At 35.2% G+C, this 25,928-nt stretch overlaps 1 protein-coding gene and 2 non-coding genes across 3 annotated transcripts; 2 read left to right on the forward strand and 1 right to left on the reverse strand.

Moving 5' to 3' along the window:
* Positions 1-1,082: 1,082 nt before the first annotated feature.
* Positions 1,083-1,619, forward strand: LOC141665599 (uncharacterized). Its single transcript, XM_074471586.1, has 2 exons — positions 1,083-1,250; positions 1,314-1,619. Exons 1-2 carry the CDS (start codon positions 1,083-1,085, stop codon positions 1,617-1,619), a joined length of 474 nt encoding a protein of 157 aa, XP_074327687.1.
* A 6,427-nt stretch (positions 1,620-8,046) lies between these two features.
* LOC141670150 (small nucleolar RNA R71) lies at positions 8,047-8,153 on the reverse strand. The gene has a single exon (XR_012554393.1). It is a non-coding gene; the product is annotated as a small nucleolar RNA R71 (small nucleolar RNA).
* Positions 8,154-17,556: 9,403 nt separating this feature from the next.
* Positions 17,557-17,663, forward strand: LOC141669296 (small nucleolar RNA R71). Its single transcript, XR_012553583.1, has one exon. It is a non-coding gene; the product is annotated as a small nucleolar RNA R71 (small nucleolar RNA).
* Positions 17,664-25,928: the final 8,265 nt, after the last annotated feature.

Genomic DNA, 25,928 nt, shown 5'->3' on the forward strand with positions numbered 1-25,928 from the left:
GATGGATGAGCACAATGTAGGATTACAGTTGGATTTGCCAAAGCAGGGTGTTGCAGGGATACCTAGGGTTCCATTACAGGAGTCTATGGGACAGGTTGCAGAGCCACATATGGTACCGTATCATGAGTATAGTTTTGTGTGAGAGGATGTTGAGTAATGGAGATCTCAGTGTAGAGAGATCATGGGGTTGTTTGACCAGAGAGATAGAGGACCGTTAGCTGCACTCTAGCCAGATTACATGATGAGGCACATAGTTCAGTTGACAGTGTATATTGCTACTCTTAAGTTAGATGCTTTGATGTATGATGGGACGCATTCTCATGCAAAGTATCATAGAGCTACCCGCTTGGCATAGTTGATTATCGAGATAGTTCAGGATGAGTTGAAGCGCATTCCACCAGGGTTTTGATGTTTGACAGCAGGAGACTAGTTTTTGTATTATATGTGACATATATAGATATATACATCGTAGTATAGTGTGATAGATATGTATGTGTGTAGTATCTAGTTTTGAGATGTATCAGCAGTAACCATGACAGATCTGATGGAGACCTTTTGTATCAAACACTTACAACTGAGGCTGGTGTCATATATATAAAATAAACTTTTTCAACTTTTTCTTTTTTATTTATTTAAATTCCAGACTTTACATCATTTACATTTATTTTATTATTTTACAGTTTTTCATATTTTAATTTCTGTTTAACTTAAAACGGTGTATCATCATTATCATTTAAAATTTTAAAAATCATTTCAACCGATTGTTTAAATTTTATTCATTTAAACTTCTTGTTTTAATGTTAGTCATATTGTTTTTTTTCCATTACCCATTGTTTAACTTTCCTGTTTTCATATCAGATAAATTGTGTCTTTATTAACTGTTTTATAAATCATTAAAAAGAATCATTTATTTTATTATCAGAAAAATGGCACCAAAAAGAAAGATCAGAACTGAAACCTCCAACAGCAACTCTAAGGGACAGACTAATGATACTATGAACCAAATGTTCCATCTGATGCAACAACGGATGGTAATGATTCAGCAGCAGAAGCAACAATAATAACAACAGATTTAACAACAGATGTTACAACAACCACCTCGTCTTGAACCTCAGATACCACCAGTTGTGCCTGCTATTACCTTTAAGCAGTTTCATTCAGTTAAGCCTCCAGAATTTGAAGGTACATCGGATCCTACTAAAGCTAGGGCTTGGTTAAAAGAAATGGAGAAAGCGTTTGCGCTTGTGAAAGTTGGAGAAGACCAGAAGACTGATTTTGCTATCTATTTCCTGAAAGGAGAAGCAAATTATTAGTGGGAATCAAAAAAAGCTTTAGAGGGTAAAGACGCTGTGACTTGGGATCGATTTACTGAATTATTTCTGGAGATGTATTTTCCTCGCTATATGAAGAACCAGATGGAAATCAAGTTCTTGGAACTAAAGCAAGAGAATATGTCAGTAACTGAATACGAAGTCAAGTTTACTGAATTTGCTAGGTTTGTTCCAGAGCAGGTTGATACTGAAGAGAAACAAGCTAAGAAATTCCAACAGATATTACAGTCATGGATTCACAGCCGAGTGGCAGTTTTTGAATTGACGACTTATACCGACGTGGTTTAGTATGCCATGATTATTGAAGGGGAAAGTTTAATGTCCCAAAGGAAAAGGGACAAGGAAATTTTCAGAACCGTTCTAACAGGAAGCCAGGATTTCAAGCCCGGACATATATAAATTTTAAAAGGACAGGACAAGGAAACTAGAGAGTTGGTAATCATTTCCAAGATCCCAACCAGCAGGGAATCATTAGACTACCCTTGCCATACTGGAAAACATGTGGTCAGAAACATACGGGTGTCTGCAATAAGGCAAATATGATATGTTTCAAGTGCAAGCAGAATGGGCATTACTCTAATGATTGTCCAGCGGGAAGAACAGAAGTTACTTGTTTCCAATTTGGAAGGAAAGAGCATGTTGCTAGGGATTGCAGAGGACCAGCTATGGCCTCTAGTGTTCCAAAAGTATTGGCATTACCTCCACCACCACAGCACAGTCAGCCAAGAGCGAGAACTTTTAGTATGACAATGAAGGAAGCTGTGCAGAGTACTAGTGTGATTACAAGTACGCTTTCTGTGAATTCAGTAGATGCAAAAGTATTGATAGATTCTGGAGCCACAAGATCTTTTATTTATGAAGAATTTATTGATAAGATATGTTATAAAATTCAACGGTTGGGCGAGACGTTAATTATAAAATTAGCGAATAATGACCAAGTTCCTGTAGATCGAGTCTGTCATGAGTGCGATATCGATATAGCCGGACATCATTTCTCTGTGGACTTGATTTCTTTCAAGTTAGGAGAGTTTGATGTTATTTTAGGAATGAATTGGTTAGCTTGTCATAATGCTCGGATCAATTGTGTGAATAAGAAAGTAAAGATGCGAACTGCGGAAAATGCAACGATAATGTTTAGAGGCGAGAAACCACGAAAGAAATTTCTGACAATGATGCAGACTAAGCGATTGCTACGACAAAGATGTAAACTTTATCTAGCTTATGTATTGGATATTGAGAAAGAAAGTCCAAGGATAGAAGACATTCCAGTTGTATATGAATTTCCAGACGTTTTTCCAGATGAATTTCCAGGATTATCGTCGGACCGAAAAATTGAGTTTACTATCGATTTAGCACCAGGTACAGAACCAGTTTCAAAAGCTCCGTATCAGATGACACCAGTTGAAATGAAGGAATTATCAACACAATTACAAGATCTTCTGGATAGAGGAATTATAAGACCCAGTGTGTCCTCATGGGGTGCACCAGTATTGTTTGTGAAGAAGAAAGACGGTAGCATGTGACTGTGTATCGATTATTATGAATTAAATAAGCTGACTATTAAGAATAAATATCCTTTACCCCGGATCGATGATTTTTTTGACCAATTAAAATGAGCCGCATAGTTTTCCAAGATAGAGTTAAGGTCGGGATACCATCAATTGAAGATCAATGCTGAAGATATTCCCAAGATTGCTTTTCATACCAGATATGGACACCAAAAATTTCTTGTAATGGCATTTGGTCTGACTAACGCACCAGCAGCGTTCATGGATTTGATGAACATGGTATTCAAGAGGTACTTGGATAAATTTGTGATTGTTCTTATTGACGGCATCTTGATTTACTCGAAGACTGAAGAAGAACATGCAGATCATTTGAGGATTGCTTTGGAAATTTTAAGAAAGGAACAGCTTTATGCGAAGTTCTTGAAATGCGAATTTTGGTTAAAAGAAGTACAATTTCTGGGCGATATTATTAGTATGGAAGGAATTAAAGTTGATCCAGCGAAGATTGAAGCTGTATTGAACTGGTAAAGACCAAAGACACCGACAGAAGTCCGAAGTTTCTTTGGATTGGCAGGATATTATAGGAGATTTGTCAAGGATTTTGCGAAAATAGCTACGCCACTAACCAAGTTAACTCGAAAGAATGAAAATTTTGTATGAGATGAAAAGTGTGAAGAAAGTTTTCAAGAACCGAAGATTCGATTGGTAACTGCACCAGTACTTGTGCTACCAGATGAGCAAGGAGATTTTGTTATTTACAGCGACGCTTCATATCGAGGACTAGGATGCGTATTGATGTAGCACGGTAATGTAATTGCATATGCTTCTAGACAACTAAAACCTCATTAACAGATATATCTTACGCATGATCTAGAACTAGTAGCAATCGTGTTTACACTGAAACTTTGGAGACATTATCTGTACGCGAGAAATGTGAAATTTACACAGATCATAAGAGTCTAAAGTATATTTTTATGCAGAAGGAACTTAACATGAGACAATGACGATGGATAGAATTGATCAAGGATTATGATGTTACCATCAGCTATCATCCAGGAAAAGCGAATGTTGTGGCAGATGCGTTAAGCCGAAAAGAGAAATTAAATATGTTGACTTCTTCAGAAGAATTAGCCAGAGAATTCGAGAAGTTGGAAATTGAGGTTCACATTCCAAGTGAATCCACTGAAGTTATTTATGCAATGACATTCCAACCAGAACTATTAGAAAAGATTTGAAGATGCTAAGAAGAGGTGATGAGTCAAGAAGACGACAACTTAACTGGAGAAGAAATCACAAGTCAGAAAGATGATAAAGGAATTCAACATTTTTCATCCAGAATCTGGATACCTAATGTGTCAGAATTGAAAGAAGAAATACTACGAGTTGCTCACACCTCAAGATATTTCATACATCCCGGAAGTACAAAAATGTATCGAGATCTGAAAGAAAACTTTTGGTGGCCAAATATGAAGAAAGAAATGGCAGAATGGGTAAGTAAATGCTACACATGTCAACGAGTGAAAGCAGAACACCAACTTCCAAGCGGATTACTATAACCACTGGATATTCCAGAATGGAAATGGGAACATTTAGCAATAGATTTCGTGGTAGGACTTCCAAGGACCAGAGCAAATCATGACGCAATTTGGGTGATTATCGACATACTAACGAAGTCAACATATTTTCTTCCAATCAATGAAAGATTTTCACTCGATAAGTTGTATCGATTGTGTTTGATCGAGATCCACATTTTAATTCAAGATTCTGGAGATAATTTCAAGAATGCCTTGGTACCAAACTAAACATGAGTACCGCTTATCATCCGCAAACAGATGGACAGAGTGAAAGAACTATCCAAACAATTGAAGATATGTTACGCGTCTGCGCAATTGATTTTGAAGGAAGTTGGGACGAGCATTTACCGCCAGTAGAATTTTCATACAACAACAGCTATCACACAAACATTAGTATGCCACCTTATGAAGCTTTATATAGAAGGAAATGTAGATCACCTGTGTATTATTGGGATAAAGTTGGTGAATGTAAAATTTTGGGTCTAGAATTGATCCAGCAAACCGAGGATAAGATCGAACTTATCCGAAAGTGACTCGAAGCAGCGCAAAATCGACAATGTAAATATGCAGATCAAGCCAGAAAGGATATGAACTACCAATAAGGAGAGCATGTACTACTCAAGATATTTCCATGGAAAGGATTGACCAGATTTGGCAATAAGGGTAAACTAAAGCCACGTTATGTTGGTCCATTTGAAATTCTGAAAAAAGTCGGGAAAATTGCTTACGAGTTAGCCTTACTGCCTCACATGCAACATATCCATAATGTGTTCCACATGTCAATGCTTAAGAGATATAATCCTGATTCTATACATGTAATAGAATATGAGCCGATAGAGATTCAATCTGACTTGTCTTATATAGAGCAACCAATAAGAATTCTAGATCAGCAAGAGAGAGTGTTGAGAAATAAGTCTGTACCTTTAGTACGAGTCGTGTGGATGAATCTATGGTTAAAGAGTCAACCGGGGAACTTGAGAGTAAAATGTTAGAAAAGTATCCCCAGTTATTTTCTTAGCGAGATTCTGAGGACAGAATCCTATTAAGGGGGAAAGATGTAACGACTGGGAAATTATGCTTGTATTATATCGTAATAAAGATAAATTATGTGTTTTATTATGTTATTTATGTGTAATTAGCTATAGAACCCTAACTGTTATGTGTTACGTGTACTCAGTATCGTCAGGGTATCAAAATTTATTCGACCCGAACTATGTTTTAATAGTTGATATTTTAAATAAAATAATTGGCCTTATTTTTCGTAGAACGACTTATACCATCGCATTATTCTGAACATCAAGATATTTTATAATTTTTCTCATTTCGCGAAAAATGTCTTTTCCGGTCCCCATTGGGTGTTAAAACCCCCCACAAAATTCACATTTTTATTTTTATAAAATTATAGGACTTTCAAATATACCATTTCTTTGCATTTTTGAATTATTCACAATTTTTGGGAATTTTTGGCATATATATTGCATATATTAAATATTTAAAAATAAAAAATTAATACTCAAAAATTATAAAATTAGGGGCCAGTTAATTTTAAAAGATGTATAATAAGGGCCTTAATTTTAATTAGGAGTATTATTTTACTTATTATAAATAGCCTAATTTTTATTTAATTAATTATAATTAATAATTAAAAATCAGAATAATCAGTAAATTCTCTAAAATTCGGGTCAGGATTTTCGGGTCGGGTTGAACAATCAAACCTTGATTTTGAGCTAATTTCTGCATCAAATCGATCGATGTGAGTATGTATAAGTGGATTTTATATCTATTTGGAACGCTTTATTTCAGGCTTAAGTTGGTGTTTTGGACTCAAGTTGGTATTTTTGATGTGTTTTTGTGTTTATGCATTTCAAGCATAAGTTAAATGAAGAAAGAAGCTTTTCAAAGGAATATGCTGAAAATAGATTAGAATTGGAAGCTTAGGCCATTTTAAAGTTGTAGAGAATCTTGTTAGCTTCGTGTGGGCAGTTGAATCGCCTAATTCTGACGAGCAGAACTCAAGATACGGCCAAAAGAAGAATTGTCAGAATGTTTCCAGAATGTCACCAGAATCCTGATTTTAGTCGAAATTAAAGATTTTGAAAGTCCTTGTCATCTTGGAGCCTATATATATCAATACAAAGACATTTTTAACAACAAGGAGGCCTGAGAGAGCAATAAGAAGACTTAGAGAGCACGAGACGGCTACGGAGAAGAAGACTTTTGTTTTCTTTGATTTAGGCGATACTTGAATGCTTGTTTTTGATTTGTCTTTAAACCCTAGTACTCTTATATTTTTTATTATCATGCTTTCATTGGAACCCATGGTGATGATGAGTTTGATTATGAACTAATCATTATCTTAGGGTTCTAAGGATTTACTTATGGATTTCTTTAGTTAAATTATTTCGATACCTTAGTGTGTGGTGATTGTATGATAACCTAGTATGGGTTGTGCTTATTCATCTTATGTGCGTAGATAACATATAAGATAGAGTGTTAATCTCTATTGAAGCGAAAGTAAATATAGAGGTTTAGAACTTTCCATGCTAGCATAGGTTCATGGGTTATTGTTATGCATGATTCGTAGGTAATTTTAACCATCTTACTTGCCCTATGTAATCAAGATAGATAACTTGCGCATTAAACCGTTATGTTTTCAATTCTTATATACATATAAGGATTAAGCATAATTGGTGTCTATTCAACATCTATCTCTTTTGGGGATGCTTGGTAGTAGGGTATTCATACTACTAAAGTTGGCTTTACTAGTTTCGTGTTATCTGATTAGTGTCATCACATTACATGCTAAGGTTAAGAACAAAAAGACTATTGAATGAAGTATTTAATGAAGTTAGGATCCCATGTTTGTCATATATATTAATTCAACCATTCTTTTTCTCTTAGTTATAATTGTTAGTTTAATTCTTAGTTATAAACAATCTCAACTTGTTATTTGTCTTAGCATTGGATAATAACCATATCATTGTTGCATAGGTGCATATTCTTAAATTAACCAAAGAGTCTCTGTGGGAACGAATTTGATCTAAATCTTATACTACTTGCGAACGCGTATACTTGCGTTTATTATTAGCGCGTGTTAACGTCCTAACAAGTTTTTGGCGCCGCTGCCGGGGACTCGGTGTTAATTTTTAGTTTATGTGCTTGTCATCAGTGGTCGTGAAAGTTCACTGACTCGAAGTCTTTTACTTTCACGGTTTACTTGTTGAGTTTCAGGTACTCATTACAATGAGAGATTCATCGGCACGAACGAAAGCCTTGATAGATTTTTCTCAACCCAAGATCAATGACATTCAATCTAGCATTTTCAGGCCAGCTATCATAGCTAATACCTTTGAGATCAAGCCTGGCATAATTTAGATGGTACATAATTCAGATCAGTTTGGGGGTTCTCCAATGGAAGATCCCAATACGCACACTAGGGATTTCATAGAGATTTGCGACACCTTCAGGTTCAATGGTGTTTCTGAAGATGCTATAAAGATGAGGCTTTTCCCATTCTCTCTGAGGGATAAAGCACAATGCTGGTTACATTCTCTACCAGCAGGTTCCATCACCACTTGGGAGGATCTTTCTTAGAAGTTTCTTACTAAATTCTTCCCCATGGCGAAGACAGCTGCAATCAGAAATGCTCTTACTCAATTTGCGCAGCAATTAGGAGAATCTCTATGTGAAGCTTGAGAGAGCTACAAGGAGATGCTTAGGAAGTGTCCTCATCATGGAATGCCTAATTGGATGATCATCAATTGCTTCTATAACGGGTTAGGAGCACAGTCAAGACTCATGCTCGACGCAACATCATGTGGAACATTATGGGCAAAGAGCTATGAGGAAGCTTATGATCTAATTGAACTGATGGCTGCTAATGAATATCAGTATCCAGCCCAGAGATTGCCACAGGGCAAGGTAGCATAAGTTCTTGAAGTGGATACAGCTACGGCTATCACTGCTCAACTAAAGGCGTTGTCTATGAAGATCGATTCTCTGGCTAACTATGGTGTTAATCAAATAACCAGAGTTTGTGAGATGTATGCAGGTTCGCATGCGATGGAGCAATGCACTATATCTAGTGAATCAGCTCAGTTTATGAACAACTTTCAGAGATCGCAGCAACCAATTCCAAACACTTATCATCCTGACAACTGGAATCATCCTAACTTCAGATGGAACAACAATCAAAATATGATGCAACAGCCATTCCAGCAGTTTAGAGAAAAACAATTCAACCCTCCTGGTTTTCAGCAACAATTTGCACCAAGACAACAACTCCAACTTCAACAACAAACTCATGATGGAGGTCAAGCTTCGAATGAAAAATCTGAATTGGAGGAGTTGAGGCTTATGCGCAAAAACCAGGCTCTTATATGCCAAAGCCAACCTGTTTCTATCAAGACTCTAGAGAACCAGAAAGGGAAAATTGCTAATGCCTTATTAAATTGACCACCGGGAACGCTTCCTAGTGATACAAAAGTCAATCCAGGTAAGAGGGAAGTTGAAGAACAGGTGAACGGCATCACCTTGAGGTCTGGAAAGGTCGCAAGCCCCCAAATTCGGCAAGACGGAGAGCCTAAAAAATCTCAAGTTTCAGAAAATGAAGTTGTGGCTGAAGAAGATGTGCAGAAGGATGCCGAGGTGGAATTAATGAAGAAAACTGTGGAACATACTCCTCCTGAGGGTAATACAGGGGAGAAACAGGTCTATCCTCCACCTCTTTTTCCTAAAAGGATATAGAAGCAGAAGTTGGATAAACAATTTGCTAAGTTTCTGGAGGTTTTCAAGAAACTTCATATCAACATACCTTTCGCTGAAGCTCTTGAACAGATGCCTAGCTATGCGAGGTTTATGAAACGTATTCTCTCTCAAAAAGTGAAGCTCGATGACTTAGAGATCATTGCTCTTACGGAGGAATGCAATGCTGTGCTGCAACAGAAGTTGCCTCCGATGCTTAAGGATCCTGGAAGTTTCGCTATTCCTTGCACTATTGGAAACTTGTCGTTCGATAAATGCTTGTATGATTTGGGAGCTAGCATCAATTTGATTCCTTTCTCCATCTTCAAGAAGCTTGGTCTACCTGATCTGAAACCGACATACATGTCACTATAACTAGCTGATCATTCCATCGCTTATCTACGAGGAATAGTGGAGGATGTCTTGGTTAAGGTGGACAAACTCATCTTCCCTGCTGATTTTGTAATTCTGGACTTTGAAGAAGATAAGAAGATTCCCATAATCATGGGAAGAGCATTCTTGGCTACAGGCTGAACTATGATTGATGTGGAAAAAAGAGAGCTTACGATGAAGGTTCATGATCAAAAGGTCACTTTTAATGTGTTCAAAGCAATAAAGTTACCCACAGCTAAAAAAGAGTGCTTTAAAGTAGAGTGGGTCGACTCTGTCATGAATTCAGAGCCTGAGCAATTGCCAAAGTCAAATACCTTAAAGAGATCCTTAATAGGGGAATCAGTTATTGAAGATGAAGAAGGAGCAGAGCAAATGTAGTTTTTGAATGCACCTCCGTGGAAGAGGAAGTTGGATATGCCATTCGATTCTCTTGGGTTAGCAGAGCTGAAAATTTCTCAGGAGCGTTTTGAACCATCTATTGAAGAAGCTGCCACACTTGAGCTCAGCCGACTGCCAGATCACTTGAGTTACTCATTCTTAGGTGCACCTTATGATAAGGGGTTGGGATATATTTTTGATGATGTAGAGAGTGGCTGGACGGATCTTCCCGTGCCTATAGAGTGTTTATCTCATATGCAGCTGGCAGTTGATAAGACTGGTGTTGGTGATGAGCAGTCCAGGCAATTGATTTGGCGTATTGAGGCCAGCATGACATCCACCGATGTTTTGCTAAAGATTTGACATAGGCTTTGGGCACTATTTTTCGAGCCACTGGTGTCGAGGTTGATTGGCTACCTGATCCTCCACCCGAGGAGGGTGATCATCCTGACAACAACATCGACAACTACTGCTCCACCAAAGGTCCTACAAGGTCATCACCATCTAACTTTCCAAGATCTCTCTCAATACGGACTACATCCAATGAATGATCTTATAAACACTCCGGCCCTCAGCATCTGCATTACTAGTGGACGGTCCCTCGTCTAATCTCCTCCGACAAACTGCTCCACCATCTTAACACGAACTATCCACTCATCGTCAAACACTGAAGTCTGCTGCCTAGACTCACGAGCTAATCTATCAATCAAAGCTCTCAACTCTTGATATTAATACTCATTTTGATGTCATATCAAATTAAATATCAATACGAACTTTGATGCTCATAACATCCCATACTGAAGTCAACATCAATCATCTATATTAACACCATTTTTGATATTTAACAACCTAAGTATCAACATCAATCAGAAACTGAATTAAAACCGCTATCGTCTGAAATAGGGTCCTGAGAGAAGACATAAAATAACAGCCACGAAACAACATTAGGGTTAAATAAACCTCCAACTGACTCAAAGCCCTAACTCTATTCACGCTCTTATCCTATTCACTTAGAGTATACCTAATAGTCTAACTCAACTCTATATGAGTCGACCAAGCCCTAACTCTATTCACGCTCTTATCCTATTCACTTAGACTATACCTAATAGTCTAACTCAACTCTATATGAGTCGAACACTCTCGCAATATAATTTCCCAAATACTCTTTATCCTAACTTGTCTCAGGGACTAGATCCTGTAGCTCTGATACCAAACTTGTGACGACCTCAATCTCGAGATTAGGAAATGAGGACTCACACACTATTAAATTAATAATATTAACAGATATATTAAACTCTGATTAACTACTAACATGATCTAAATAGGATTAAGTTTGAGATAAGATTACAACTACCAACCAAAATAAATATATTACAACCCAAAATATTAATGAATTCAATTTCATTCGATCCCTAAATGGAACCGACAGATAACCCATTGTATCTGAACCAACTTAAAGAATCCTTCCATCTACTACGCATGCTCACACTCACTGCTACCTGCTCTGGCATCTGGAAACCTATGACACGGTCGGGACTGCCAGGAACGCTCATGCGAGCTGAATGCCTAATTCTGGCCATCTCTTTCCTAACTGCCATGGTTAGAGCAAAGTAAATATAAATAAGCACAAAAGTTCAGCAAGTAACTACATAGAAGTTCTATAAAGAAATAATAATAACAATAGCAAATTCTGAGGCATTCTACTTTTAAATATCTAGGTGGCAGATTTCTATCTTTGGCTACATAAAGGTTTTGAAGAAAGGTTTGCGCTTTCAAGAATCAAGGATCAAGATAGGGTGAAAACTGACATTCATCGCAATTCAATAGCAGAAATCATATCAGAAAAGCATAATAATATCATGGAACAAGATATATGGAATCATGGCATCATTATTAAAATCAAAACTTTTTAACTAAATCATTGCTCAAAATCATTTTACGATGCTACGGATTACAGCCGGTGATCAGCCGCGAAGTAATCCCAAACCTCGCTGGGTTCTAAACAATATTGGTGGGATCCTGAGGCAGCTTTTAAGCCTCAAATAATAAGTGTGAAAAGGTCATGCGTCTTAGTCCAGATCCACTATTCCCAAGAAAACATTTTGCTCCTTTGGAAATTCTCAAGAAAACATTTTTCCCCTTTGGCAATTCAACTTTTAAAAATGTTGCATTTTAATAAGAATTATATGCCAGAAAGAATAACATTTCAAAAGTTTTTAAGGCATGAAAGAATCATATCAATCTTTAAGGGATTCCAAACAATAAGACTATGATCAATAATCAGAGGATTAGGATTACGAGATTCTTATCAAAAGAAGAACTATCCTCATACTAGAGGGGTCATCAAAGATGAATATCAATGATTAAACAACTAAGGAAGAAGTATTGAAAAATAGTTATAACGATAATCAGCAAAGGTAGGGGTGTTTGATATCAAGTGTAGTACATGGCGTACATCCAGTTACAAAGTTTGGATATGGAAATAAAGGATAGTTATCAAATAAATATAGTTCAAGGAATTCGAATTATAAGCAATGGTCAATATAGGGAATTATTGAAGCAATACTAGAAATGAAGTTCGAGGTATTCAAGAGAATTAATCATCAAGGCAAAGGTATTCAAGTTAATGAAGAGTTCAGGTTACTCAAGACGTTTTGCAAGGGAATTCATAAAGGTTCTCTTAGGGTTTACGAGATCATAGGATGATAAAGGAAATAGGCAATGTAATCGGGTATGAATCAATCAAGTGGTTGTAAACGGTCAAACATGATTCAATAACAAGTTATCACAAGAATCAATATTAGGGTTTCTCAGAAATCAATAATAGTTTTATCATAAGTATAAAAAAATCACTACTTTATCATGGAATTAGCAATATCAATTCATAAAATAAGGCATAGTTACTTGCCTAAAATCGTTTTCCTACTTTACTGAAATTGAAACTGAACTACTGAAGCTGAACTACTTCCACCTAAGTTTCCTTTCCCTTTTCTAGCCTGAATGCCTCCACTATTTGAATCTATCTGAATGCCTCCGCTATCTGAATCTACAATCCAAAACATAATCCCTAATTAGATACTAATTCGCACTCGACGTTCCCTGAACGTCTAACGATTATCCCAACTCTCATTAAAGCTTAACTTATATACACTAGTATAATCACAGAATATTCACATAGCACTGAGTAGTATATACTTATATACTTAACTCATATATTTAAGCATAATCATAGATTAATCATATAATACATAGCGAGTATATACTTGTTTACTTAAATCTATATCTTAACAAAATAATCACGATCTAAATTACTCGACAACCAAACAACTATTCCTTCATTTTTAACTATAAAATTCGAACAAAAAAAAATGGTACCAAGCCAAGAAATCAACATGCAACCACTTAACTTGACATGCAACTAACCAAACATCTTTTAAACACCAAATCAATCTTACACAAACCATATAATTAGACTCTAAAATCAAATTGACCAAACAACTTGAATCAACCCTTTTTAATACCATATACCATTCAGCTTTTTCAATAAAACACAAACAATTTATCAAATATCGACATGCAAGGTTCCATTTACAATTTAAACCTATTTTAATCCATTCCAAACAAGAACACATCTTGAAATTATTTCTTTTAAATCAAAAACCGAACCAAAACATTATTTTTGAACAAAATCTTAACATGCATAAATCCAATCATTCATTCCTTTAAAAACCGAATGAAATCCATGCTTTTAATAATCAAAACTTAACTTATTCATACTTATCTACTCACATATCCAATATAAACCAAATTATATTTCCAAATTAAACAATAACCCAATTAACAATAAAATAACTTGTAGATACGACATGCAATCAATCAACTCAACATGCAATACTCTAAATCACAAATCCAACTTAATTAAACCCATGATCTAATCATTTAACCCATCTTCTTTGCAAACCAAACAAAATATAACTTGATTAAACTTAGGACTTTATATGCATGCAAGGAAACCAACTCAAAAACAAAGGTTTATATATATATATATCATCAAAATCAATGGAACATTAAAACCCTTTTGCAAAACTCATTCATTCAAATGAAAAACTAAATCTTTGAACCAAAACCCTTTGTAAAATTTAAATCAAAATCAAAACCCACCTTTTTAATAGCAAAAGTCGAACCTATCTCCAAAACAAACCAAGAAAATCACATAGCTTATGTACTATACTCTCTCTTAAGGTCATACACTAAGAAATTGTATTTTCTTAGATATAACCAAGAGATGTCGATGCAAACACTTCCTTAAAATCTTACATGTAAAGAGTATATGGATAGAAAATTGAAAAGGATAAAGATAAATGGCAAGATCTTTGAATTCTAAGTAGGATTTGATGTTGCATGTAGAGGAGAGAGAGAAAGAGAGCTCGAATAAGAGAGAGAAGAAGAAGAAATGGAGAGAGAACCGGGAGAGAAGAAGTAGAAAAGAGAGAGATGGGAGAAATGAAATGAATGAAGTGATGATGGAAGTAACAATATTTTGTCTCATCTTTTTATTCTTAAAAGTTAATGGAATTGTGAAATTACCAACCTACCCTTCTCTCACTACTAGCATAAAAATGCATGCAAGGATGATATGGTCATTTGGCTAAGTTGAAATGAGATAGTGGGGTGGTTAATGACACAACTACCCTTCTCTTATATTGTGAGTGGAAATGCATGCAAGAGAAATTAGGTAATCTAAAATTTATTAATCTAATTAATTACAAAGAATTCATTTTATAAATAAAACCATAAATCTATAAATTACAAGAGTGACATCATAATATTGCTTAGAATTTTAGGAATTTAATAAAATCAAAATCGAAATTTATAAATAAAAATAATTTTAAAAACTATTTTTCTTAAAGAATAAAAATGCATTTATAACCTATATAAATAGCAATTAATGCACTTCTTATTTTCTAAAATTCCAAATAATATCATACCAGAATGTAATCACATAATCTTGCACCTTAACATAGATTCACATATCACGTATCGTGATGAAATATACATAATCATAAAATTTTCCTTTTTACTAATATTCATTCTTCGCGTAACGAGTCGCGTCCTGACTGACGGCCCGACGCTGAGCGTTTTCAACTGCGCTTCAAAATCATTCTCTTTATACTAACTGACATGTCAAACTGGAATATAATATTTATTTAAATATTTCCATTCTCACATAATAACACAAAATTCACACAATTACACTTTACTCGCATAATTAATTCACGAAAATTCCCAATCGTTACATTCTTCCCCTCTTAAAAGGATTATGTCCTCAGAATGTAATCTAAACAAATAGAATGGGGCTATTTCTCTCGCAAATCACTTTCTAATTTCCAAGCTGACTCTTCTATCCTGGGATTTCTCCACAAAACTCTAATTAGAGGCACCACTTTCTTTCTAAGCACATTTTCTTTACGATCTAGAATTTATATTGGATACTCCACATATGATAGATCTCGTTGAATTTACATGGGTCCTAGCTCAATCACATGACTGGCATCGGCATTATACTTCTTCAGAAGAGAAATATGAAACACGTTATTAAGATGTTGCATCTGCAGAGGTAACGCTAACTGATATGCTACTTTTCCAATTTGCCTTAGCACTTCGAATGGTCCAGTATATTTAGGACTCAGCTTGCCATTCTTCCCGAATCTGGATAGACCTTTCCATTGAGGGATCTTTAATAATACTTTGATTGTGGGTGCGAACATCACATCCTTTTTTGTTTTGATCTGCATCTTTCTTGTGTCGATCTTGAGCAGTAATCAGCCTTTTGCAAATCACATCCATTTTCTCTTTTGTCTGTTGCATCAACTATGGGCTAATAATTTGTGTTCGCCAACTTTGTCCCAGTAGGTAGGGGATCTACACTTTCTTTCATACAATGTCTCGTAAGGCGACATGTTGATAATTGCGTGATAACTATTGTTATAAGAGAATTCAATCAAAGGAAAAAGGTCATCTCAATTCCATTTGAAATCCAATGCACAAGTTCACAACGTACCTTCGATTGTTTGAATAGTCCGTCCACTTTGTCCGATGTTCTGCGGATGATATGTCGTACTTATTTTTCAATTTAGCTTCCAAATGATCATGAAATTGTCGCCAAGATCTCGAGTTAAATTTCAGATCTCTACCGGATACGATAGACACTGGAACTCCGTAACGCATCACGATTTCATCCATATACATCGTAACTAAAATTTTCCAATGAGAATCTTTCACTGATATGCAAGAAATGTGCTGACTTTGTCAATCGATTAATTATTACCCATATTGCGTCATGATTAGACTTAGTCTTTGGTAATCTTACCACGAAATTCATCACGATAAGCTCCCATTTCCGTTCAGGTATGTCTAGTGGTTGAAGCAATCCACTCGGTCGCTGATGTTCCACTTTTACTTTCTGACACGTATAGCATTTACTTACCCATTTCGAAATCTTCCTTTTTCATATTTCGCCCCCAATAACTTTCTTTTAAGTCCTTTTACATTTTTTTACTTCCATGGTGAATCGATAATCTTGAGTTATGCGCTTCATCAAGAATCTCGTGTTTCAATTCCGTAACACGAAAAATTTCAGATACGCGGCAACTTGGTATATTCCTTTATTATCCTTTTGAGCCTTAATTTTATACGACCAGTATTTCTAAATCTTATATATATAAAATTATGTGTTTATAATTAAGATTTAAATTGTATGGAATTATAAATGTGGATGATCTATATGTCTGAGTGCCTATAAACTAAGTGTTTAATGTATTAGTTTATATAAATTTTTTTTGAAAAGAAAATCTTATCATTTAGTATTTTTAAATGAAAATTAAAATTACTTCATTTTATATGAAAAATCGATTTTAAAAATCTTTTAACAATAAATTTTCAAATTTTATATCATTAAATTTCTAAAATCATAAGCTATTTTATGATATTTATTTTGTGATTTATGGAGGTGCATTTATATTTATAAAAATTGTTTTTTATAAATTAGTTGATTTTTAAATTGCAAATTACTTAGTTTCCCATGCATGCAAATACCCTCCAATTCAATTTAAAGGGCATAAGAGACAATTCATACCCCACTAAACTACCCTTGCATGCACTTTTGCTTGGTTATTGGAGAAGGGCACTTTAGTATATTCCAAATTCCACTATTGAATTAGTGCATGATGAACCATAAAGAGAGGAGTTAACCCAAAACCACACTCCACGAACTGAGCTGATTCACTAGAAATAGCACACTGCTCCATCTCATGTGCACCAACACAAAGCTCACAGACACTAGTGACCTGATTAACTCCATAATTAGCCAAAAAATCCACCTTCATCGTCAAAGCCTTAAGCTGAGCAGATATAGCAGTAGCTGCATCTACCTCCAGAATTCCTGCTACCTTGCCTTGAGTTAGTCTCTGATAAGAGTTTTGGTATTCATTAGCAGCCATCAGTTTAATCAAATCATAAGCTTCTTCATAGCTCTTATCCCATAAGGCTCCACCTGATGCTACATCAAGCATGGGTTTAGAAGTCGCACCCTAACCATTATAAAAGCAGTTAATGATCATCCAGTCAGTCATCCCATGATGAGGAAACTTTCTAAGAATCTCCTTATAATGATCCCAAGTTTCACACAAAGATTCTCCTGATTGCTGCGCAAATTGAGTAAGAGCATTCCTAATTGCAACTATCTTCGCCATAGGAAAGAATTTAGTGAGATGCAACTGACACTTAGCTTTATCCCTCAGAGAGAATGGGAAAAGCATCAACTTAATATCATCTTCAGAAACATTATTTAATTTGAAAGTGTCGCAGATCTTAATGAAATCTTTAATATGCATATTGGGATCTTCCGTCGGAGAACCCCCAAACTGGACCGAGTTATAACGACTCGTGTATTTTGAATTATTTAAATATGTGATTATGGAAATTATTAGATAAATAAAATATGTGTATTGGTTTTGACCACTATGTGTTGTTTGATTAGTAGCTATATGTGATTTATGGTGTACCAGGTTGTCCGCGTGATTAATTTTGGAGTCGTATAGAATTGTTTTCAATTTCAAAAGTGAATTTAATACAAATTTATTTGTATAAATATTTGGAATGTCTCTAAAATTATTTTTATAGTTTTATAATTACAATAATCATTTTTAGGACTTTATAAAATTGAGAAATCAATATTTCATTAATTATTTATTTTAAATGATTTTCTGAGTATGTTTAATGGTAAAATCCATATTTAATTATGGAAATCTTTAAAAATTATAAAACTTATATTTTATTAAATTCGTATTATTCTGAGAATTTTAAAATTATTTTCGGAATTTTCGGAGTTAGTTTCACCCGCGTATCGATTCATTTAATTGATAAAAGCGGGTATAAATTGCATTTCAGAAATTATTTTAAAATTATGAAATTTATGTTTTTATACACTTCGGGATATTTATAACATTTTAAGACTATTCTCACAATTTTCTTGAATTGTTTTATGTATACCTCGATCCCATAATTTCGAATTGCGGGTACATCGTGTACTTCAAAATGCTTTAGAAATTATGAAAATTTTATTTTATTAATTTCCAAGTATTCTGAGAATTTTAAATTTATTCTTTTTATTTATTTTCGTATTTTAATTACCCGTACGTCAGTCGTTAATTATTGCAAAATGCGGGATTATAATCAGATTATGGGACATTTATTTATTCAATTAACACGTGTCATAGTTTTACAAATTGAGGGACACGTGTTATGCCTCATTGTGAACAACATATATAGAGAAAAAAAGAAGAATAAAGTGATAAAACAGAAACATTCAACACAGATTCTGTGTTTTCTTCTTCCTTCACCTCCATCCCGGTGCTTACTCGGCTCTGCTAGTCTCTCTCTGCAATTTCCTTCTCTAAATTAATATTTCCCCAACCTTTCTCCTCTTAATTCTTTTTCTTTCCCTGGGCCTGTGTTCTTCCTGGAAGTGCTGTGATTCCTCGCGTTTCGGGTGAACTCCGGCCGCCTTATTCCGGTAGGTTGCGATAGTTGTTGGTTTTGTTTTACTTATTGATATATATATATATACATCTATTTGATGTGTGTGTGTTTGTCAATGAGGGGAGCCGCCTGTTGTTCTCCCTACCGCCGCTTAATTCCCATTTTCCGGTCGCGCGTGTGCACGTGGGCCGGTGGTCCTTTGAATTGATTTCTATTTTTACTGATATTTTAATTTCTCAGTTACTTCGTGCTGAAAATTATTCGATATTTTCGGGATTTAATTGTTTATATCGGGGAAATTTGCATAGGACGCCCGGAATAAACGGTAGACGGTAATGACGTTGTTTTGAGTCCTACAAATAAATAAATAATAATAAAAATATATAAGATGTAAATAAAAATAATTAGTTGATTCAAATCGGTGGTTGGGAAATTGTGAAATGTGGAGTATGTGATTGGATAATTGTTGCGATTGTTGTGTTTGGGATTTGACGTCGATTGATATTTCGACGAGTAGTCCGATAAACAAAGGAGACGCTGCCCGATTTCCGGGAAATCAACTATGGAAATGCGGGAGCGTATCCGATAATTATCGGGAGGTCGAATGAATATATATATATGCATATACTTTATAGGAACGTGATTGTATGTTGTGGTAAATGTTCTGTCCAAAACTCAGTAACCCTAATTTCGTAAAATGACGCGTATACGTATTTTCTAAAAACGAGCACCGAACCGATTTTTGAGAACGTGAACCCTAAGTGATACGTGTATTATTATATGAAGTATGTTACGAGTCGAGGTTTGTTAACGTCCGGGTAGATTGTTAGCGAGGATATGTGAAGCATAATCGAATCTCTAAGTTAGGGTGTTTCGACCTTGTAGATTCTAGTCGGAATGCCCGAGAATTGGCATTGGACGAAAGATAGTTGATGGTCAGTCAAAAATCTTAGTAAGGTTCCAATCAAAGGACTTAAGTGTTGATAGACAATAAAGCCTGAGCGACAGAGTCGGCTTAAAGTCGATCAGTAATAGTTGTAAAGCCCTGTAAGGCAAGTACTTCTGAAATTTTCTTCAAGATATATCGCAAATATTTTCGAACTGTTTCATAACATGTCACTATTATTCAAAATAACTCTTGTTTTATATTGCAAGTGTTTTAAACTATTTAACCTTGAACCCTGATTTTTCTTGATCTTAAGCCATAAGCCTTATTCTTTGTAAACCATCCTTTGTTGATTTTCAGATACCAAACCACCCAAATATGATACTACTCCCCAAATGTATAACTACCAAACACCAAACACTGGAAGAAAATTGTTTGAAAACACAGAAACTTTTATACCCCAACCATTCTTTATACCATCAAAGAACTATACCTTGAAAAATCATTATTTGTCTAATACCTGATCCTTTTACAGGCTGAAAACCGTTTCCCATACATACCTTGATATATCCTTATGATACTCATGAATCGTATTACGCTTTTGTATAAGTGCTTTATCAATGTTGATTATGATCTTGCTTATTGTTTATTACACTGAATTGTTTTAGAATTGGATAGTTTTCTAAATATGGACCAGATTCTTGGTCAGACCAGATTCGTGGTCAATTATAGGCCAATGTGTGCCTTGGATCCAGTAGTTAGAGCAGTGTTGTGTGCTTTGCTCGGGGTTAGTGCGTGACTGATCAGTAGCCTAACCTTGGTTTTAAAACTTAAAATGAATATCTAATTCTAATGATTGTTTAGCAATAAACTTGATTCCTCTGAATCATCTCGTTTGATCATTGATTAACCTCAATTATTGTCATGGTGACTTGCTGAGCTAGTTAGCTCACTCTTGCGAATCTTTTTATGTATTCTATAGTTAAGAAGGATACGGTTGATAGTGAGGTTTCCCAGTTCAATGTACGAGCTAGGACCCCAGATTGAGTTGGATCGAGCTAGCAGAAGCTTATTGCGGTAGTGAGATAGTAAGATTGTAAGAATAATTCCATTATCAGTTGTAAATTAAATTAATTGGGATTTGATGCGTTGTAATAAAAGTTAAGGTTGTGGCTTGTTTTCATACTTTAACCTGTTGCGATCCATGGTTATGTAAAGCAGGATCATTGCAAATAATATTTCTTATACAGGCTTTTATATGGTGTATGTATTGTGGACCCCAAACCTCTGACCCGGGTTTGGAGGGCGCCACAGGTTGGTATCAGAGCTACAGGTTTTAAGTCACTGAAACAAGCCTAGATTGTCGGGATTGGGTAGAGGGTTAGGATTAGGAATAGGAAATAAAAAGATAAGATGTTGTGAGTTTGAGTGCGATTGTATAGTAGGTCTCCAGCACGGTTCGTATTGTGATTCAGGATTCTTAACTTGCGATGTGATTTCCAGACAATGGCAATGGCAGATCCTGATTTCCCTGTATCATCTGATCATTTGGAGATTTCCGTTCGAGGATCTTCATCTTCTCTCATATTTGATTTACACCTTGTTCCTCCATCAGTATTAATGGTACTACCTTCTGTTATGACAGTTGCACCTCTTCAATTTATTCTACGCTATTCTACTACCTCTTGATATAAGACTACCTATTTAAGAACCTCCATCTGTTTATTCTTATTTTACTGGACATTCGGCTCTGAGTGTATCTCTTTAGTTTACCCTACATCTTGTTCTATACCCTCAGTTTAAAACTTGTCCTATGAAGCAATAGTACCTACTAGAATGGATTCGAGAGCTGCAGTAAATTGTGAGTACCTGAGATATAAATAAAGGTGATAAGAAGTTTAGAAAGAAGATTTAAGTATTTCGGAGGATAGCTGCTACCAGATTAAAAGAAGCCATTAGTGACTAGGCCACCCGTGATTAGTTGTGGGATGGATTAGATGAATTTTGAAAAGTTAGAGAGAAAAGTATAAATCTGGAATTTTTGTAGAATTAAATGATGGTGCTATGATAAATGCGATATGTAAAGCAGTGATGTGATGTGATATAAGCAAATTTTGTTCTATGAAATAGACTTGTTGACTATTGGATAACCTGTTCTACTTAACAACTGCAAAGTTGATGACGGGAGCATTACCAGTATGAATGTTTTGATGTGAAGTTACGAATACGATAACATGCAATGACAAATTGAAGTGATCGTCAATTAAGGAAGGCAAATGGACGTAATAAAGGAGAGAAGGTAGATTGAAGTGAATGGACCTTTATGTGATCCTTTCTTTAATTTGGTACCTTGTTATAAGTCGGAAGGACAACAACCAACTCATATAGTAAAGACAACCAGATTTGTGATTTTCAAAATTTTTAACAAGTTTTCGAAAAAGATTTTCCTTACAAAATTTCTAAAAGCCTCTTTGAATAAAATAAGTTTTAAACATTGGTTGTCAAGTTACTACTTGAGTTTCTTGTTTGTTAAAAGACCCGGATTACCTGGAAGGATACTTGTTTCAGACTTAGTATTGTTAATTCAGAGAACAAAGTAACCCGCGATTATGAAGAAATTGATTATTCCTAACGGTAAGGTGCAAATATTGTTTGACAAGGTTAATAACAGAATCCGCGTACGGAGTAATTATTCATCCAGTTGCAGAGACCATTAAAGTTTAAAGAATTCATTGATTTAAAAGGAGCCTGGGCGTGATCGAAGAAGATTGGGAAGATTTCTAGACTTTTCTAAAAGACGAATATTATTAACAAAAGGATCATTATGTTAAATGATTCGTGGTTCTTCTAAATTAAAAAGAGGAAACTCGAAGTTATCTGGCAGGAACACCATTATGATCGAATTGTTAAAGTATTATATGTGTAGGTGCGATGTTAAGGATGTAAGACTTAATGAGTAAGAATCTACCATAATGCTTAATTTGCGAAGGCATTTCAGCGTACTTTCTAAAGTTTTTATATGACACAATTGGGATATGATCGAACAAGCTCGAAAGATGAATACAAGTGAAATGTGGATGGTGACCAATGGTATCGTTCTTGTTTTCAATATTACAGCGTATATTCCTTTTTAATTCCTAAAAATGTATGAACTTCTTTTCTTAATAAACTCATTATGATGATATCAAAAAGGAGGATATTGCATTCCTTTCAAATTTAATTGTCCCCTGAAGTTTTGCTCTCTGATTGGGACAAACAGTGTTATGGTGAGATGCTTTATCGGGATGACAAAGAGTCGGGTGGGACACCACCTAATCATGTACTGTACGCCATATGGTACAAAAGACTGGCCATCTTAAGTACCAATGTGGTTGTCTCATTCATATTTAAATCCTTCCTTCTTATTTCTTTTCAACTTCAAGTTTATTAAAATTCTGAATCCTTTTAGTTATTTCTTTGTATTGTCATTCTTTGTTAAAGTTTTCTTTCAAAGAAAATCAATGTATCCTGAATCCAGCGGATGAAGTTCCATCTACCTCTCATGCATGGAAGGGAAACAAGGGCATATGGTGAGGATTGCAAATCACTAGTCCTAACCAAGGATGCACTAAGAGTCAAGGGAATCTACTTCAATAAGGAATACATCTCCAAGAGCGGGAGTTTACGATTTGTCTGTGAAATATGTTGTTCAGAATATAGATGTGATAACGGGAATGATTATTGCGGATACCTTACGCGTTAAAGTATGGAAAGATATGGGAGCAACTTGATCAATTATCTCTCAAGGTTGTGTTGATAAGATGAGTTACCCTGTTGAATTGATAAGATTATGACTAAAGGATTAGCAAATCAAGAACGTGTAATTATTAAATAAGTAAGTACCAACGGTGCAATTGAGATTTCTGGCAATAAATTATGAAGAGTTCATATCATTTGAGATAAGAGGATTGGATATTATTCTAAGAAATAGATTAACTATTTGAGCGTGATGCCCAGATAGACCATCGGGATAGAAGATAATTCTGAAGACGTCAAATGGGAATAGGATGAGGTTTAAAGGACGAAGGAAGGTAAAGAACTTGTTAGCAATGATTTAAGTTAAAAGGTTGCAGTGACCAAGATGTAAGCGTTATGGCGATTATAAATGAAAGTCAGGAGCACACAGGACTTGGAAATTTTATAGCAATTAAAGAGTTTTAAGATATATTTCCAGAAGAGTATCCATATTTCGTCCAGATAGGAAAATGAGGCTCGCGATTGACTTAGCACCTGAGACGAAGCCAGTGACTAAAGCCTTACACAAAATGGCCCCAGTAAAAATGAGGAAGTTAGCAAAGCAGATGCAAGAAATGTTAGAAGAAGGAGCGATTAGACCTAGTGTACCCCATAATGTGCACCGATATTAATTGTTAATAAGAAAGATGGAAGTATAAAATTATGCGTCGACTAGCGAAAGCTCAACAAGTTTACTATTAAGAGCAAGTATCGGTTACCTCGAACCAATGATTTGTTGGATCAAACGAAAGAAGCAAAGTACTTTTATAAGACTAATTTAAGACTTTGTATTTCACCAATTGAAAATTAAACCTATGGACATATCAAAGATAATTTTCAGAACTAAGTACTGTGTTATAAAATTCTCGTATTGTCATTTGGATTAACCAATATACTAGTAATATTTGAACTTGATGGATATAATCTTTAAGGAATATCTGGATAAGCTGTAGTTATGTTACTTAAAGTCAACGGAGGACCATGCAAAGCATTTAATGATAGCCGGGAAGTCGAAGAAGAAAGATGTTGCATGAAAATTTTACAAGGTGAAAGTTTTGATGGTAGGAAGCATGAATAGTCAGAGAGGGGGAGACCAAAGGGGATCCAGCAGAAATTAAAGTTACTATGAATAAAGAAAGATCAAAAGCACCAGCAAAGGTAAGAAGTTTTAATATGGACCAGTTATTATTGAAAATTTGTGTAAGATTTTTTGAAAGTTGCAATACCTTTGACGAAGCCAACCAGGAAAAGCAAGAAGTTTATATACTATGGAGAAGGGTGAAGAAAGTTTTGCGGAGTTAAATGAAAGAATGGTTACGTCACCTACTTTATCACTTTGAAAGTATCAAGGAGATTTTGTAGTTTATAGTGATGCTTCTCATAAGGGAATAGGATGTGTGTTGATGCAGCACAATAAAGTTATTGTATATGCATCCAGACAACCAAAACCTTATGAGCAGAAGTATCCTACTTGTAATTGGGACTAACAGTAATAATATTTGTTTTAAAAGATTGGGAAACATGATATGTATGGAGAAAAGTGTAAGATCTATACAGACCATAAAAGTTTGAAGTATGTACGCACGAGTAAAAGTAAATGTAGAGGCAAGCGATAAGTAAAATGGAGAGAACGAACATAGAAACTGTACCAGAAGAATTATCTATGGAATTTTAGAAGTTGGAGTTAGAAGTCAGATATATAATCCCAAGGAAACAAGGATGGGTAGTATGACCTTTCAGTCAGAATTGTTAAGAAAAGATAAGGAGAGGTCAAGGGAAGATAATGGATCACGATGTTAACAGTTAGTAAGAGGAAGATTATGCACCCAGAAGAACAATAACGATATTCCTAGGTTTTCTTCCAGCATTTGGATGTTATCAGTAAAGGAATTAAGAAATGAGATCCCACAAGGAATTCACAATATCAAGTATTTAATTCATCGAAGAAATGCCAAGATATATACGGAAATTTTAAAGAAAAATAGTGATAACCAAGTATAAGAAGGAAATCTCAAAATGGATTAGGAAGTGTTGGATATGTCAAAGAATTAAGGCGAAGTATGAGAGTCCTAGTGGATAAGGCATACCCAGGGAGTGGTTTTACGAGAAGCGAATCGTGAAGTGTACCAGTGATGTTAAGGAGAAGAAGGAATGAAATTATGAGAGTATGTACTGATTATCGGGAGTTTAACAAAACAACGAATATGAATAAGTGACCCCTATAAGGAATTGATTACCTATAAGACCTAATTCAAGAAATGTGTTATGTATCGAGGATTACCTTAAGATCCGACATGAGAAC

The sequence above is a fragment of the Apium graveolens genome, chromosome 6 (genome assembly GCF_009905375.1).
Source record: "Apium graveolens cultivar Ventura chromosome 6, ASM990537v1, whole genome shotgun sequence".
Classification (NCBI taxonomy): Eukaryota; Viridiplantae; Streptophyta; class Magnoliopsida; order Apiales; family Apiaceae; genus Apium; species Apium graveolens.